At 34.2% G+C, this 18,200-nt stretch overlaps 1 protein-coding gene across 1 annotated transcript; it reads left to right on the top strand.

Annotated features, from left to right (window-relative positions):
• Positions 1-4,282: 4,282 nt before the first annotated feature.
• On the top strand, positions 4,283-17,473 carry LOC142974249 (organic cation transporter protein-like). The gene is made up of 7 exons (XM_076116443.1): positions 4,283-4,979; positions 11,608-11,707; positions 11,979-12,079; positions 12,882-13,033; positions 13,464-14,078; positions 15,620-15,801; positions 16,609-17,473. Exons 1-7 carry the CDS (start codon positions 4,813-4,815, stop codon positions 16,849-16,851), a joined length of 1,560 nt encoding a protein of 519 aa, XP_075972558.1. The 5' UTR covers positions 4,283-4,812; the 3' UTR covers positions 16,852-17,473.
• Positions 17,474-18,200: the final 727 nt, after the last annotated feature.

Raw genomic sequence — 18,200 nt, 5'->3', positions numbered from 1 at the left:
TGAAAATCTGATCAGCGCCTCTGCCGGGCGTCGTAGGAAGCATTTCGGCAGTACATTTTAAATGTCAAACTTTCGATAGCTAGCCGGTTGTCGATAGTGGTAGAGAATCGAGGTACAGTAGTTAAATTTATAGAGCTATACTAACACACCTCTTTGATGAGCAAGCGTGATGTGATAAAACTACTTTGTAAGTATAAACCGTGACGGGTATTGCTTACTTTTTTATTCATATTTCTTCACAAAGTCAACGTTATTTACAACTGGATTATAAACCATGAAGATGGATTATCACGTTTGTTTAATTTATGTATTTAAATATAAAAATTGTATGAGATACAGCATTTGTCGGTATATTTGTTAAAATGATTTACATTGTTTAATCATATGTGTGGAGATTTATAAAGTAAATATTTAAAGTTTATTTAAGTTTTTAATAGAGATTTTTTATTGTGATACCAATTAAGTTAAGCAATCTTTTGCTTGGTTTATTTATAGATGGTGACTGTCGATCATCAAGCCGCATATAAAGCAAATTAATATTTTTTGACAACTCACACACGGTCATCTGATTCCAAACTAAGCAGAGCTTGTACTATGGTAACCAGACAACTGATAAATATACTTATATACTTCTAAATACATACTTATATAGATAAATTAACATCCAGGCTCAGAACAAATTTAATACTCGAGCTCATCACACAAATATTTGTCCCGGGTGGGATTCGAACCCGCCACACGCGGCGCTACGTTTATTGCGGCGAGGAGACCGCTTAAACCACTGCGCCAAACGTGCAGTTAAAGTTAAAAAAAAGCCTGTTAAAGTTAGTCCTGTCCCGCAGGTCGTTGTTACTAGGACGCGGAGTATCCAATCGGAGGTACCGCGTCCTGGCCACTTTATGGTGACAGTTGAAGGAACACCGTCAGGTTTTTAGTCGGTATGCCCAAATTAAAGCCGGAACGCCTAGCCGGCGGGAGAGCCCGACAGACCCCCGCTACCTCCCTGGAGCGGGACATGCAGTAATGCATTTTCCTGACGAAAAAAAAAAAAAAAGGTCGTTGTTACTAAGCCAGATAATTACTTTCGTAGTTATCTTAACGTGTGAACCGCTAGATGCAAATGTCAACGGCACAATGTGAACGTCGCATCACGACGCCACGTAATTCCACGCATGATACGCAGTGTTAAATACCACATAGTACATTGTGATTATGCAGCTAGCAGGCTTGCTTGTAGTGTAGGTCATCAACATGACTGGGTTACTATCCTACTGATATTATAAATGCGAAATTTCATGAGGATGGATGTTTGTTTATTTGTTATTCTTTTTTTCATTATTCATTAGGACAATTCCTGCAATAAGATTTGCACTTGTGTCGCGGGGACTTCTACAAACATAGAAACAACGGACACAAAGTGTACTTTTAAGGTAGCCGCCTCTACCAGTGAGTCGAAAGGTCGTAGGTTCGATTCCAAATACCTGTCCTACATCCTTATAAATATTTGTGCAATTCACAAATAGTTGTTTGGGGTCTGGTTGCTCCTTGTGTCCTTTGCTTGTAAAAGTCCCTGTGTCACAAAAGCAATACTTAGTGCTTGCACTATGAATAGCTTAATTTTCTTAAGACTACTCCCGAGTTATCTTTAAAAAAATAAGCTATGCAATAATGAAAGGAATGTCATAATTTCAGTCATTTTTAGTTTGTCAAGGCTGGCATCAGCGCAGCGTTAGTAATTACAAAACAATAGCGAAGGAATTTATTAACTAGTTAATTTGAAATGTATATAACACGCTGTAATAATAGTTAATTATTTATATAATTCTAAAAATGTTGTTGTTTATTTATAAAACAAATAAATCGTTGTTAAACACGTTTATTCTACTTAGTTTATTTTATCTATAATTTTACGCATGGCTAAATAAATAAATAAAATAGATAACACAGGCTACAGCAACGCCAATAAATTAAATTTTACATATTTATCATAACTTGAAAAGCTATTTTATTATTCTAAATTTCATTTATACGAATAATAAATATTTACTTTATTGTTTACATAAATGTTGATAGTTTTCGTTAGTTTAAATATTTTGATGGCTTTATTTTTAGTCGTTGTTTGGCCAAACCTTTTCTAACGGAAGGTTTTGTATTCAAAATGCTCTCCAAAGACGGAGGTGACAAGCCATCTATTGAGTGTCCCTGCAAAGGGAGCAGGTCGGTTAACCACTGATCGTTGACTGACAATAGAAAAGCGCAATAAATTAGCAAAGACCAATAGTACTATGCCCGACACGGGAATAGAACCCAAGCCTCATAATTAGTAGTCTGATTACTTACTGTGTCACATGGGCATGCTTATCATATGATAGAATAAAAATGATCAATTTCCGAAAAAAACCTTTACTTATTGTTGATTTCGATAAAGAATGCACGATTGGTGGACTAGGTCACTGTTGCCTTTATATGCAGTACACGTACTTGGTTCGATTTCTAGAGAAAGTCATTTGTAGGATCTACAAATAATTGTTTTGGGTTTGGCTTTAGTTTGTTTTTCTTGTCATTGAAATTATTTGCCGACTTGGAAATTGAACCCGAGATATCTGCACGGCAGTCGCAAACATAACTGACCGCACCGCAGAGATTACTTAAAAAAATGTTTTAAGCTATTGTGAAGTCAATCATATTAATCTAATATTATTGGACAACTCACACACGGTTATTTGATTCCAAACTAAGCAGAGCTTGTACTATGGTAACCAAATAACTGATAAACATGCTTATATACTTCTAAATACTTACTTACATAGATAAAACAGGCTTAGAAGAGATACTCGTGCTCATCACTTAAAATTTATCACGGGTGGGATTCGAACCACCACACGCGGCTGTTATTGCGACCACGTGAACCACTGCGCCAAACGTGCAACTAAATTGAAAATTATTCATTGTCAATGATTGTAAACATTGATTGGCATTTAAATTATTCTATTCTGTATAGTTTTTATTACGCGGTAGTTAGCCTCTAAGATTTAAAGGTTGCGTTCGACAGCCAGTTACGCGTAAGTGCACCGTTCATTATCTAAACAAGGTCGCGACTTGTGTTAAAAAACGTTGGAACATTCACTATGCGATTGAAAATGCATTGACATTAAACTAATTTTATAAAGCGATAGATTGTCTGTTGGTTACGTTTTGTTAGGTAAATGACTGAACTGGTTTTGATAAAATTTTGGTTAGAGATAGTTTATGACCTAGTGTCAAATGCATATTTTATAATATGTTTACGGTTCGATAGCCTACTCAATAGTAATCATATTTTTATGTTTTATTTAATTCACCTCTACTAGTATCTTTGTACTTGTGAGTGCGACTACGTATATAGACGGCATGATGTTATGTATGTATGTTGTCTGATTAACAAATTATACAGCGATATTATTGATCAAATGATCACTGGTGTTGGAGAATCGGCCCTTTATCAAAGATGTTATGTTACTTTCTATTAGTGAAAGCGTGGTCATTTATGAATGCTTTCAAAGTTTATAATTTTGTTCAAAAATTACTTGACTGGCTTTGAGATGTGGGCCGGACCAGTCGTATATACTATCATACGACTGGTCTCAGGTTCGATTTCAGAGTCGGGCCCAAAAAGTTTAGTGCATACTGTTTGGAAGTTCATAGTTCTGTTAAGAATGTAGGACAGATATTATCATTCTGTAGTCCCCTTTGTCTGACATGATGTATCGCTGTCAAAATTACAAGAAATTATACCGAGGTCATCCTTGGATTAGGTCATTATCCTAGAACAAAGGAAAAGGACGATTTGAGTTTGGGCTAAATATAGATAGGTTCAAAACAAAACTACTCCTATTCGTACTAATCCAAAATTGTGTTTTAAATGTGAATTCGTCATTTTGGAGTTAGTTTAAATGCGTTAGTTCTTTAAAAAAATTCTACTTTTTATACATCGAAGTCAATAAAATATGAATACCAAATAATACCGAACAATACCGAAAAAAAAATATATTGTTATATTGAGATGACAACCCAAGATCTAACTCTACCCTCATTACAGGAGGAGATTCTTGCCCAGCAGTGGGACATTAACGTGTTAAATATATAGAGTTGATAATAGCATCTCCAAAAATAGAAAGAAATATCAACGCAAAAATATCACGACAATTTAGTCGCAATTTATTAGAAGCGGATGTGGGACTATTACAGTCGCACCGTGAATGGTAGTCGTTATACTCGTACGTACAATGCATCTGTCCATTGACCGAACTATACTTGGACATTCAATACTGAGGTCTTGTAGTGATACGGTGTATGGTTTATGACTTGTGTTTGTGATTCTTCCGCGTTTTTTTAATCGAAATAAGAATCGTGTTAAATACGCCTTAAAATGTATTTTTTGGTGTGAAATTTTTGTTCTTTTTTTTAATACTGTACCTAAGTAGTTTTAATTAGAAATAAAATTAACGCGAAATAAGTTGCGAGCATCAACTAGTTTTTAATAGGTATATCTTATGCCCGGTTTTTCAAATAAATATGTGTTAAAGGCAGACCGAAGAATAACAAATAATAGTACTTTAAAAGATAATAAAAATAATAATAAACCGTGTCCAGTAGTATTTGTATACAATTTTTTGAGTGACTGTTAAGTGTGACGAATTTGAATACGTATTCATTACTTTAGTTTGTTGATAGCTCCGATATCGTGTACAAGTGTTTAAAACAGTGAAAATATGCGATGAAAAAAATGAATTGCTGAATTTTTTTTTGGAAAATTGATTGTGATTTTCTAAAATGGTTTGTGAAGAGAAACAGAAGACCCATTTGGACGATGTTTTGGGAAAGTTTGGTATGTTTGGTGCCTACCATCGGCAGTTGATATTGCTTATTGGTTTGGCGTATGCTTCGAATACTGCTTACTCTTCCAACTATGTGTTTGCGGTTGAAGAAGTTGATTACAGGTGAGTTTGTTACTACTTTTAGGAGTCGAAGTGGTCGTCATGGCCGAAATCGGTCGGATAGATTATGTTTCAAAGTCAAATGTGTGTGTATGTTTCAACCATTTATTTTTGTTACACATGAAGAAACATCACAAATACAGAACTTAATAATTAGTCAGTACATTTATGTGCAACAAAGGGCTCAGTTTACGCTGTGAAGGGCACAGCGCTGATTTTCAGCTGGCCCTAACAAAATCATTAATATGTTTTATTTCATAAACTTTTAATAGTATTTGAAAGCGTCATAGTATTTTAAATGTACCTGTTGTTCATTCTTAGGTCGATTTTATATTGACAATGTATACCGGATTTTTCATGAATGAAGACTGAATTAAGGCCTTTATTCTTGTACATCAATGAATTGGATCATACGTTTTAGAAACCGATGCTTGGAAATGTCAACTGTTTATTTTGAAAGGACAATATTTTTTTCTTTTAGCGGGTTGTGAGTGAAGGATGTCCATTATTTTTAATTCGTCAAATTGATATGCCTACTCGTTAAGAATCTGATTAATGTTGAAAAGTATAATTGGCGTCATCTTCGTAAAATATGATTGGTTTACTTGATTGACCTCTGCTGTAGGGTTATCAGGTATACAAAAACTGGTTTCTTAGTCTTAGTGCTAGAGAGATAAGAATCTTTTACCTGTTGGTCAAAGTTCGTACATAAAAATATTTTCAGTTAATTTGTCGAGAATTATTTGTCACATAATTCACTCAAAGATAAAATACTCGTTTGTTTTGAACTTGCTGCATTTTGATAAAAACCTGCTTACAATTTTAATTTTCTTATTATGGTAACCAAAATACTGTATAATTATCTTGCATATCTTAAAAAAAACATTGGAATAGTTTTGAAGACCAGTTGATATTAATTTGGTCAGCATGGACTCTACTATCTTTTGTTGCACTAAGAAGAATTTAACGACCAAGACTTTGGTAATTTAAAGGACTAGTATTATTTTAATTCAAATTATTCATATTCTAACAGTGCCATTGGACTTTTTATAGCAAATTATTCTGATTTGCACCTTGATCAGTCTATTTCTCACCTTATAGACCTCCAGCGGCCGTATTCCTTCTTGTACATATGTACCTTCTCACTAGTAATAGTATGGCTGTTTTCACCACTTCTTGAAAAGTTTTAGAAAGATTAACAGATGGAATTTACACAATAGTTTTTAAGCATTTAATTTATCTAGTAGATAGGTTATCTGACACTTATTCAAAAGCATTTGAACCGGCCTTTATAATTATTTTATAGTTTAACGATGGGAATATAAACAAATATTATTTTATGTTGATTACTTCCCACTTGGCTTGTACATTCCGTTTGCAGTTGACCCTGAGGTAGGTATTTCGTTGTTCCAAAAGGGCCTTTCACTATCGGACGATAACCACGGTTATGTTAATAAATAAGTAGATGCATAAAACATAGTTTGTATTATGGCTAGCTTTTGCCGGCAACTTCGTCCGCGTGGTTTGTGACTTAAGACAGAATTTTCATACAAACTTTCATCCCCTAGTTTATCCCCTTAAGGTAGAAATTTATCAAAATCCTATCTTAGCGGATGCCTACGTTATAATATAACATCTATCTGCATGCCAAATTTCAGCCCGATCCGTCCAGTGGTTTGGGCTGTGCGTTGATAGTTATAAGTTTTAAGTTTTATACAGGGTGTCCCAAAACTCAACGATAACCCGAGACAGGATGAAAGGCCAAGTCATACCGGTTATAGGAAAAATAAAAAAAAAATCCATATCACTTAGTTCAGCAATAATAGACACTTTTCAAATAAGTTGAAATTCCACACCCTTGGTCGCATTTTCAAGTTCTGTGATCACCAATGTCACGATTTCGCTGTGTTTTTTTGAATTTCGTCATCTTAATTAAATATGCTATTAATCGTATAACAAATTAATGCACAAAACATTGTTAATTTAATGAATAAAGTTAAGTTTTAGTGAGTCATCTTTCTCAAAAATATCGTTAGTCAACTTTGACGCTTCATACTGAAAAAAAAATGTACTACACTACTCTTGGCAAGTTATTTCAAAAGTTGGCGCATTTAATCAAGATTTCAAAATGGTATAACACTTGCCACTTTTCTTGCCATTCAAAATGTTATTTTTATTTGAACGAAGAGTATCCTGGCAAATGGATCGGACGCAGTGGTACAATTTTATGGCCTCCTCGTTCTCCCGATCTAAATCCAGTAGATATTTTTTACTGGGAATGCATGAAAGAAAACGTTTATTCGAAATCAATACAAAATCTATCAGAACTTAGCCAGAAAATTGACACAGCGTCAGAGGAAATAAATGCAAGGAATTTTGATTGACAAAAAAATTGAATTGCAAAGGTCTTTTGTACGCCGTTGCAGAGCCTGAATTCATGCTAGAGGAAAACAATTCGGAATTACTTTAGTTTAAGGAGAATAATTAAATAAGATGGATGGTTCGTTCATTGTTTTTTTTTTAATTATTATAACCTATTATGTTTATTACATTAAATATATGTTATGAACTGACTCAATTACCTCTTTACTAAAAATAATTGCTTTCCTCTGGCACGAATACAGGCTCAGCAACGGCGTACAAAAGATTTTTTCACCAGTCAAGCAAAATTCCTTGCATGTATTTCTTCTGACGCTGTGTCAATTTTTTGGCGAAGTTCTGATAGATTTTGTATTGATTTCGAATAAACGTTTTCTTTTATGCATTCCCAGTAAAAAATATCTACTGGATTTAGATCGGGAGAACGAGGAGGCCATAAAATTGTACCACTGCGTCCGATCCATTTGCGACGATACTCTTCGTTCAAATAAAAATAACATCTTTAATGGCAAGAAAAGTGGCAAGTGTTATACCATTTTGAAATCTTGATTAAATGCGCCAACTTTTGAAATAACTTGCCAAGAGTAGTGTAGTACATTTTTTTTTCAGTATGAAGCGTCAAAGTTGACTAACGATATTTTTGAGAAAGATGACTCACTAAAACTTAACTTTATTCATTAAATTAACAATGTTTTGTGCATTAATTTGTTATACGATTAATAGCATATTTCATTAAGATCACGAAATTCAAAAAAACACAGCGAAATTGTGACATTGGTGATCACAGGACTTGAAAATGCGACCAAGGGTGTGGAATTTCAACTTTTTTGAAAAGTGTCTATTATTGCTGAACTAAGTGATATGGAATTTTTTTTTTATTTTTCCTATAACCGGTATGACTTGGCCTTTCATCCTGTCTCGGATTATCGTTGAGTTTTGGGACACCCTGTATATAAAAGATATACTGATAATGGCCTGTTGCATCGCTCGTATCTTTGTGGCTAGTTGACCTCGGAGTTGTCCACGGAGACTCTTGCCCAGCAGTGGGACAATAAGGGGATAAAAAAAAGAATATCCTTCAAAATAATTTTAGTCGCATGTTAATTCCGCACGCGTAATTTGCGTAAGTTTCGACACGTGTTAGGAACATCAGTGTTACGGTTATTGTTTCGAAATTATCTTCTACTGTCCTTATATTATTAGTAAGATTTTTCTGTAATTTTATTCAGTGTATTGTTTTCTTTTTAACAGAAGTGTTCTGTAAAACAATAGTATAATAACCGTATTTAGTGACTGTTAACTAGATAAAAATAAATAAGCGTCAGGAAAGTAGCGCTTTGAGTAATGACATGTGTTGTTGAAAAGATAAAAAATAGGTTTTGTTAAAAATAAGTACACGGAAAACAAAATTATTTTCAAATTTAAATATTAGAATATTAGACTTTTTTAAAGAAAGCATTAGAAATTTATGTACCATGCAACAATATTTTTCAAAACAATAGGAGTATTTGAAAATTTTAATTTCAAATTATATTTTCGATATAAACCAACGAATTAATGTCAGAAAGTTATTGAAACAGAACTTGTACAATTCTTTGAAAAACTTGTAAATAATTTATCGAATAATAATTTTGTAAATAATTTATCAAAAATGATAATAGAAAATGAAAAAAGAGATCAAATAGATGCTGTTTTAAGTAAGTTCAGTATATTTGGTGCTTATCACCGGCAAGTGTTGTTGCTCATAGGTTTAGCTTATATATCTAATTCTTTCAACGCCACCAATTATTTATTTGTTGTTGAAGAAGTCGAATACAGGTGGGTAATAGCTTCTTTATTAATTTTTTTTCCCTTTTTAAGGACAACTTCCGTGCTAAGAATTATTCTTGTGTCGCGGGGACTTTTACAAACATACAAACATCGGACACAAAGTAAAACCAGACCCGAAACAACTATTTGTGGATCGCAGAAATAATTGGCCATAGTTAAACGGAAAGGATCCAACCCACACTATGGCCGAAAATGAGTTATGTATACCAAAACACTCCTTGAAGTTAAAATTTTAATATCACGAAAACAATCCAAGTAAAATTCAAACCCACCATGAAGTTATAGTCCCCAAAGTTAAAGTGGAGAATCAATGACGGAATACAATCTGAACTTAAAAGTTAAATATCTCGAAACTACGTCTGTGTGGGTTGGATCGTTTCCGTTTAACTATGGCCAATTGTTCCGTGTGGGAATAGAACCCACGACCTCCCGATTTATTATTTATTAATTATTTTATGTAACGTAATGAGCAGTATGTTCAATAAAATAAATCTGAGCTATTTCTAGTCTAAACAGTGGTACCTACGTTAAAAAAAACAAAAAAAAATAAAAATAAGAACAATTCGATCAAGTGAAACAAATAATAACTACCGAAAAAATATTGACGAAGAAGTTAGGGTTGAAAAAATATTTCTTATAGATAACAAATGTCCTTGAATCTTCACGGTTGATAAGCGTACTGCATTCATTATAACTAAACCTTTGTAGTGTCAAACTAAGTCAGTACAATGGCCTTAAGTTTACGATTTAAATTACCGCGCCTACCTACCAAGCCTAACAAAACTGTGAGAACTACACTTTTTTTACATTTTACATTGGCCCTAGCCCTAGTGTGGCATCTTGCAAGTTTCTCGTAACCCATTGCTCTTCATCTTAAAAACTATTCAAGTATTAGTACAACATATTCAGTTATCTATAAGGTTAAGAAGTTGTTGACCTCACAACTAACTGAGGTGAAAGTCAAGTTTCACTCATAGCGACATTGAACAACACGTGGTCAATGTTTTCAATTTATTTTATGACATAATTGACGTGTTTAGAAGGTTATGTATGCAAGTATTGTAATAATGTCTTGTAGTATCTTACTGAAATAAAATCTATACTAATATTATAATCTATACTAATATTATAAAGCTGAAGAGTTTGTTTGTTTGTTTGTTTGAACGCGCTAATCTCAGGAACTACGGGTCCGATTTGAAAAATTCTTTCGGTGTTAGATAGCCCATTTATCGAGGAAGGTTATAGGCTATATATCATCACGCTACGACCAATAGGAGCAGAGTAGCAGTAAAAAATGTTACGAAAACGGGGAAAATTTTGAACCATTCTCTCTTATGTGACGCAAGCGAAGTTGCGCGGGTCAGCTAGTAAATGCTAAAGTTTGGATATTTGGACGGTTCTTTGTTAAACGACTTAACGTTTTATGATAATATTTGGACACAGATTAATTTTGACCTGGATTAACACATGGAATGAGAGTTTCCCGGGAAATTTCTTTGCGCGGACGAAGCCATTTATTGCATTTCGTATACAAAATTTAATCATGAGAACATATTATGGTATCCTCAAATGTCGTTGGTTAAAATCGTCCTCGCCTCGGCATAAAAACAAAAATCAATACTCGAAAACAATTTTTCGCGCCAGAAATAATCTCTTTGTAAACATCTTTGTTATTAAAATATCAGTCAAATAATTACGCGTTAAATAAGTACACCCCTTTTGTTACAAAAGTTTGAAATATTCATATTTGTATAGAATATGTAAAAAATCATTTCAAAAGGCGGAACGTTCTTCACGGCTATAATTGTGAAACAATTTTCCATAGACTATCCATAATTTTAAGCCGTTAAACAGTTTCCTATAATATAGTTTTATTTTTCAAAGTAATAGTCATTTTGAAATTTAAATAAATTATAATAACTATAAAAGACGGTTAACAAGGAATTTCCTGGAAATTGAGTGTATTTTTTATGATTTTTGACATTCAATGACGCGTTCATAGATTTTTGCGTTCATCGATAGGTAAACGATCTGCAAGTTAAGCAACCTTTGGTGAGGACATTCCATAGATGGGTGCATGTTTAGTAATATTTGATATGAGTGTCGCCCTGATTTAAAGGACACGTTAAAAGGCCTTGCAGGTAGTCGTCGATTGCCAAACGCCTAAGATCAATAACTATACGATAATTAATTTTATTTATTCAATTCATTATCAAGCTATCTCTAGAGTAATAAAACCTTCTAAGGAAAAAAAAAGATCAATTAATGACTTTATTTTCTCTCGTTTTACAATATCTATGTAAATCATTATCGATATCCGCACATCAACAACAAAGAAACGACAATGAGAAACATCATTGTGTCATATGTTATCAGAACGACACACGTGCAGATGTTTGAATACATTGCCGGTTTGTTACAGATGCGCAGACGCAGCCTTCGAAAACAATACGTGCGGGACTATCAACTCTGCGAGGTGCACGGAGTGGATTTATGATAAACCTGACAGTTTTGTTGCTGAGGTAATTATTATATTATTTCTTAATCACCCAGGTGCAAAATTCCTACCTTGTTGTCGTAGTATGTGTGGTTAAAAGACCACCGCAAAGTAAAAGATTTCTCAGTGCAAGAATTGTCTGTTAAATTCAATAAGGTAACCACAGTGTATTTTGATATTTTTTATTACTATCGACCGTTGTATTTTGTTCTTCGATGTAAAAGCAATGATAACATATATTCTTTCACTGTCTTGGCTCTATATTATGGAGAATAATACAATTTTATGACTTACAGTTCGGGCTAGCATGTCAGGACTGGAAGAGAACTTTGGTCGGGACGGTACACAGTCTCGCTTATATGGTAGGACTGATATTCGTTGGACCGCTATCTGACAGGTACGTACAAAACATTAGATAAAATACGCTAGTTTCATGAAAATACTTTGACAAAACAGTTAGTAGCAATTAATGAATAAAAGGCCAATGTAAATGTGATTATTGATATCGAAGTTTTGGGTTCGAACCCTGGCTTTGCGACGATTCAGTAGGCGTTTGATATAAAAAACAAAAACAAAAAATAGAGGTAGTTTTGACAAGCCTTTATGGTAATTTCAAAAAGTATAAACTTTATTTTTATAATCTTATACGTAATTTAATATAATTATAGGTATAATTTTCCATTCTACTAATTTGCAACGCTGAACAACGGTCGTACTTGACCGTCTCACGTGCATAATAGCATATAAATATATTTTTATCTCTACACTATAATAAATTGCAGTTTATGCTAACATTGTTTCGAAATAAGTTTGCATATATTCTGTAAATAAACTGCTACAGGTAAATAAACATGACTCAAAATTAAACCATATTATAATTTCTAATTATTTTCTATTCTTACCTACATAGAACAATGATCTCAAACCGGATTTGGTGACGTGGTGAACAAAATGACTGCATGCTTCTGATTAAATTTTATTTATCTTAGCTAGCGTCTACTTCTACCCCACCTATGTTAAATCCAATTTACCTTAGCAAGTTATACACAAAAAAAATCTCAAGAATCACTCTTTCTATTGGTGAAAACCACATGAAAATCCATTCAGTAGATTTTAAGTTTATCGTGAACAGACAGATAGTTAGACACGGTGGTCGATTTAGCTTTATAATAATGTATTGATGGTTATTTCTCCAACAGGTTAGGTAGAAAAGCAATGATAATATTGACGGGAGTGATTGGCGGTGTCCTCGGAGTGGCGAGGAGTTTTGTGACGTCATACTGGTTGTACATCGCTCTCGAGTTTCTGGAGTCGGCGTTCGGAGATATTTGCTCGCCTGCTTATATTTTGAGTGAGTGGTCATTTTTAGTATACTTTACATTATTATAAAGGCTCTATCGCTTTACACACCCTTGCAATAAATGTTGCTTAATTATTGAAGAAGACTAATTTTTAACAAAAAGGTACTGAAATCTTTTAGGTAATTCTCAAATGTGTTGTTTACTTTTTCACTGTTTGTATCATGTATTTTACCAAAAACTCAGGCCATGAGGGCCATGTTACCAGTGCAGAATCTTTTTTTTTTACTAAAGATAATTTTGTTACAGATTAGAAATAACTATTCATTTAAAATGTTTGAGTGAAGTAATTTGTTTCACCTCTCTTTTTATCTCTCTCTCTCTTTCATGCTATGAATCCCATATGGTAGTGGGATCAGCCTTCCTGATCTTTCTCCACCACTTCGCAATTCACAAAGTGCAATTCATCTTTTTAATTTGCAGATGTAGAAATCGTCTCTACTAAGAAACGAGTGCCATTCTTTACAATCACCAGCATAGGTTACAGTGTGGGAGCTGTGATTAAGGCTTTCATAGCCTGGATAGTTCCAGACTGGAGGAATTTCTTAAGAGTACTCTACGCACCAGCCTTACTCTTCTTCTTCTATCTCTTCTGCTTAGACGAAAGCCCAAGATGGCTGCTAATAAAAGGGAGAAAAAAAGAAGCAGTGCAAATAATACAAAAAATGTCCAAAAAGAATAAAGTGAAAATAGACGAAAATGTTTTAGACAATCTAATTTGTGATACAGATAAGGAAGAGAATGTGGAATTTTCAGCTGTTTTTAAAAGCATGTTCAGTTCTTTTGCTTTGGTTCAACGGTTCATAATATGTGTTGTTTGGTGGACGACATCTACTTTTGTAAACTACGGCATGACTATCACGTCTGTGTCTCTTCAAGGAAACAAATACATTAACTATAGTTTGATCGCATTGATTGAAGTTCCTGGTGGTTTCTTAGCAATGTATATTCTGATGAAGTATAGAAGAAAGTTTCCTCTGATTTGGTCGTTCTTGCTCGCCGGTTTGTTCTGTGTGGGACAACCTTTCTTACCGACTGGTGAGTATTGCTATTTGTAGCATAGTGTATTATTATACCGACATGGATATTATTATACCGACGATATCTTACTCGTACTTTAATATATACAATATTCTTCTACAATAACTCGATTCTAAAATGGAGGAGTTTTTCTACCACTATTGACAACTGATTTGCGATTGCTACATAATATATGATATCTATATTAACCATACATAGTCATGGCAGATACGCACTTGTGTGCGGGGTGTAGCGATCGGTGGCTGCATTTAGCTATCGAAAAGAAGTTCAATCAGTAATCACTCATGCTAAAAACAGACAGTCTACGATGTCATAAAACATCCCACAGGAAGTAGGAGCAATCTATTCGTATTTCACTAGTTTAATATAAAATAAATACTTAATTAATTGATTTAGATTTCCTAGATGTTTTATAACTACCGATAACCATAAACAGTAGAATTTAGCTGGTCATTGCGTTATGGTGATTTAATGAACGACCCCATAACATCTATACCATAATTCTATTGTATTCAAGACATTCAGTAATTGTGACATGATGATTTAAGACTGCAATACGGTTATTAAGAGAATAATTAGAGATTTACTCGTGAAATTTAAATTGATGGCGTTTTTATTTTTATTACTTTTGGACCGGAAAGTGTTAAAATATTTAAAGCGCGTTTTTCTACAAGCGGTACTATCAAGTGTCGAAAGTTCGACATTTTAAAATGCTTAATATTTATTTTCTAAGGCACCCGCTGGAGGCGCTGATAAAGTTTTCATACAACATATTCTTGATAGTTCGTCGGCGGTAATTGATAGTAATAGAAAAACGAGCTATTGGACCTTCCTAGTCCGAAATAAAATTTCCCCTTATTTAAAATTGATTTTTGGACCTAACTGCCTTTGATCTATAGTCCAACAATATTCATTAAAGTCTGATGGCACCATGTCCGACATGGGAATCGAACCTAAAACCTCGTAGTCACAGAGACAGACAACTTCAATAGTTTCTAAAATAAATTACTTAAATATTTATAAAGATTTGCGAAAGGCTTTTGGAGCTCAAACTTTAAGATGGGCGGGGCTAAAGCCAGACATATTAATATACCCAGAGGAGTCTTTTAATATGATAAGCTAGAACTCATGAGTGTTCGTTATAAGTTTATTCACTTGGAACGGTCCAAATATTACGCAAAATAAATGAAAATCTTTTGAAAATACTTTATAAACCCTAAGCGATTTAGACTAAGTCTGTGATTTCGGCGGTAGGGTATATGGTTTGCTGATGACGAGATCTCAGTTACGATTCCTAGGTCGAGCTAAGTGCTCTGCTATTAGTTTTCTAATAGTATAAATTAGAATTCTATAAAAAGAAACTGAAAATTATAGATACTTTTGAAATAATCACCAGCCACCATGTCTCTTGGATTACTCATTATCATGTTCAACGTCATGATCATCATCATTATGGTGTTCAACGGTGTCATCATTGTTAGACTTGTATCACTCTTAGACTTGAATTATTACGAAATTTACCTCAATTTTTGTTTCAGATATGCCATGGCTATCAATAACCATGTTTATGGCTGGCAAGTTCATGGCGTCTCTGTACTTCACCATCACGTATATTTTCACATCGGAATTGTTCCCCACTTACACAAGGAACTCTATGCACGCGTTATGTTCGTCTTTGGGGCGAGTCGGCTCTATTGTGGCTCCACAGGCTCCTTTATTGGTTAGTATTTTTATTGTAGTTTTATGCAATTTAAATAAGAATAAATTTTATGCATCGCTGTTCTTCTGCTGGGCAAGGGTGTCCTCCTGGAATGAGGCAATGGTTAGACCTTGAGTTGACCATGCTAGCCAAGTGCGTGTGGGGAACTTCGCATAATATCTTCAAGATCTGTTTAAAGGGCTTTTGGGCACGTTAGGTTTCATCACGATGATTTCCTTCACCGATAGAATAAGTCATAATTATTTCTAATAGACACATAGTTTTGAAAAGTCATTGGTATGTTGCCTCGGGTTCGAAATCTTGACTACTTGCGTGGAAGACGATTGTTTAGACTAGGCTATCATTGCATTAACACTATTAGAGATTGAATATTCATTTGATTGAGTGTATTGATAATATCGTTGTGACCTTTGTCTTTTTTCCAAAGACGATATTTAGTTATTAACAACATAAATAAATATTAAGGATTTTGGCTGAGTGCAATCAATACTGCTCATTATGCTGCTATTTAAATGTAAATTTTGTTGTATCTATGACTTTTTATCCGTTGATTAGATGTTTTAAATATAACCAATGAGACATTTTTTATATAGCCTCCAAAACACGGACACACACAGTTTAATTACCAATGAACGGCCACCCATCTATTGAATGTCCGCATTAAAGGTTGCTTAACCAACTGAACGCTTAAAAACCGGCGAACGCAACTTGCTCTAAATATTTCAATGACAAGATACTCTTATTAGTTTTTCTTTAATACTTTATAGAGCTATTGCTCTATATACTAATATTTTCCTTCTTTTCCAGACGGTCTACTGGGAAGGTTTACCATCACTAATATTCGGCATCGTCTCAATAATCGCAGGCCTAATTACTTTCTTAGTTCCCGATGTAGCTGAAATATCACTACCAGATACAGTAAAAGAGGCTGAAGCTATAGGAATGAAAGAGAAAAAAGATATAGTTTTAAATCATAATAACGTAATTAGTATTGAACATTGTGATGATAAAGAGGGTATGAAGAATAGAGGCTTTGAGTGGAAAGAATAAGTTCCTAAAAGATAATCTAGACATTAATTGCTAGTTTCACTGCTTATGAATAAGTGTAAGATAGCCTAATTATGTTTTCTTTACCCGATATTCGGCTACGGTGGCCAGTTTCATTGAAACCAGCCAACTGTGTGCAGGACTTTGTTTATAGTGTCCAAGTGTGTATACAATACACAGGTACATACACTCCCTATGCCTTTACACTCAGCCCGGTGGGACGTATAACCGACACGACCAGTGAGAGGTCAGGCGCAGGACCGACGGCTTTACGTGCTCTATTAGGCACGGAAATCTACGAACTCAACTTCATAACTCAGGATAGACGTAATGGCCTGACCTAGGATTACCCGATTATGGAACCCGAGACTTCTTGCGCGGCAGTCGAATACACTACCGACTGCGTCACAGAGGCGGTAAAAGTCAGATGGCATATCTGCTAGATAATATGACAGCAAACGTATGAAAACTACTGTCGAAGTACTATCTGATAAGCTATCTAATACTTATCCAGAAGTTTTGAAACTGGCTCTAAGTATTAATAGGCTAATTTTAATGTAAATAACTAATAGTACAATATACAAATAAACTAAATTACTTATTTTAGAGAGTTATTTTAAACTTCTATAGATCTTTTGGGTTATTCCCTGAGTATCCCGATCCCCGAGGTTCCCGTCCGATAAGGCCCCGATTTATTTTAATAACAGTTTGTTAAGATAAAAATATTAACTAAAAATTTTACAATCTTTTAACGTAAGAAAATCGTCGATGCTGAATAATTAAGTGGCTTAGAATTTTTACAAAAAACCCATGATTAACCTTAAAAACATATTTTAATTATACAAATGAATGAACTGTGTCCTGACAGTTTCATGAAGTTCAAACCGGCATTATGACTCAGTAATTATTTCTTTCGACATTCTAAAAGACATATGCACAGAATATAGCATGCTCGTTATAACGAACTAGCTGACCCGCGCAACTTCGCTTGCGTCACCTAAGAGAATGGGTCAAAATTTTCCCCGTTTTGTAACATTTTTCGTTGCTACTCCGCTCCTAATGACCGTAGCGTGATGTTATATAGCCTAAAACCTTCCTCGATAAATAGGCTATCTAACATTGAAAGAATTTTTCGAATCGGACCAGTAGTCCCTGAGATTAGCGCGTTCAAATAAACAAACAAACAAACTCTTCAGCTTTATTATATTAGTATAGATTAAAGCCTCTATTCAAGCATCAAAGACCTATCGATTGACAACCTATTCGCTTCCAATTACCAAAAAACATTGTCGAAATATCTTGATTCCTTGCAGATTGAGCGTATAATTACGACTGTGGCGCAGCAGTGCCGA

The sequence above is a fragment of the Anticarsia gemmatalis genome, chromosome 7 (assembly GCF_050436995.1).
Source record: "Anticarsia gemmatalis isolate Benzon Research Colony breed Stoneville strain chromosome 7, ilAntGemm2 primary, whole genome shotgun sequence".
Taxonomy (NCBI): Eukaryota; Metazoa; Arthropoda; class Insecta; order Lepidoptera; family Erebidae; genus Anticarsia; species Anticarsia gemmatalis.
Note: the sequence above shows the minus strand (reverse complement) of the source record. Positions and strands in the feature narration are given on the sequence as shown.

Excerpts from the sequence above, each read along its gene's own strand:
- LOC142974249 (XM_076116443.1), top strand. The coding sequence starts at position 4,813 with ATGGTTTGTGAAGAGAAACAGAAGACCCATTTGGACGATGTTTTGGGA. Across the intron at positions 12,080-12,881 it reads GTTGGACCGCTATCTGACAG|GTTAGGTAGAAAAGCAATGA; the intron begins GTACGTACAAAA and ends TTTCTCCAACAG. Across the intron at positions 15,802-16,608 it reads CTCCACAGGCTCCTTTATTG|ACGGTCTACTGGGAAGGTTT; the intron begins GTTAGTATTTTT and ends CTTCTTTTCCAG.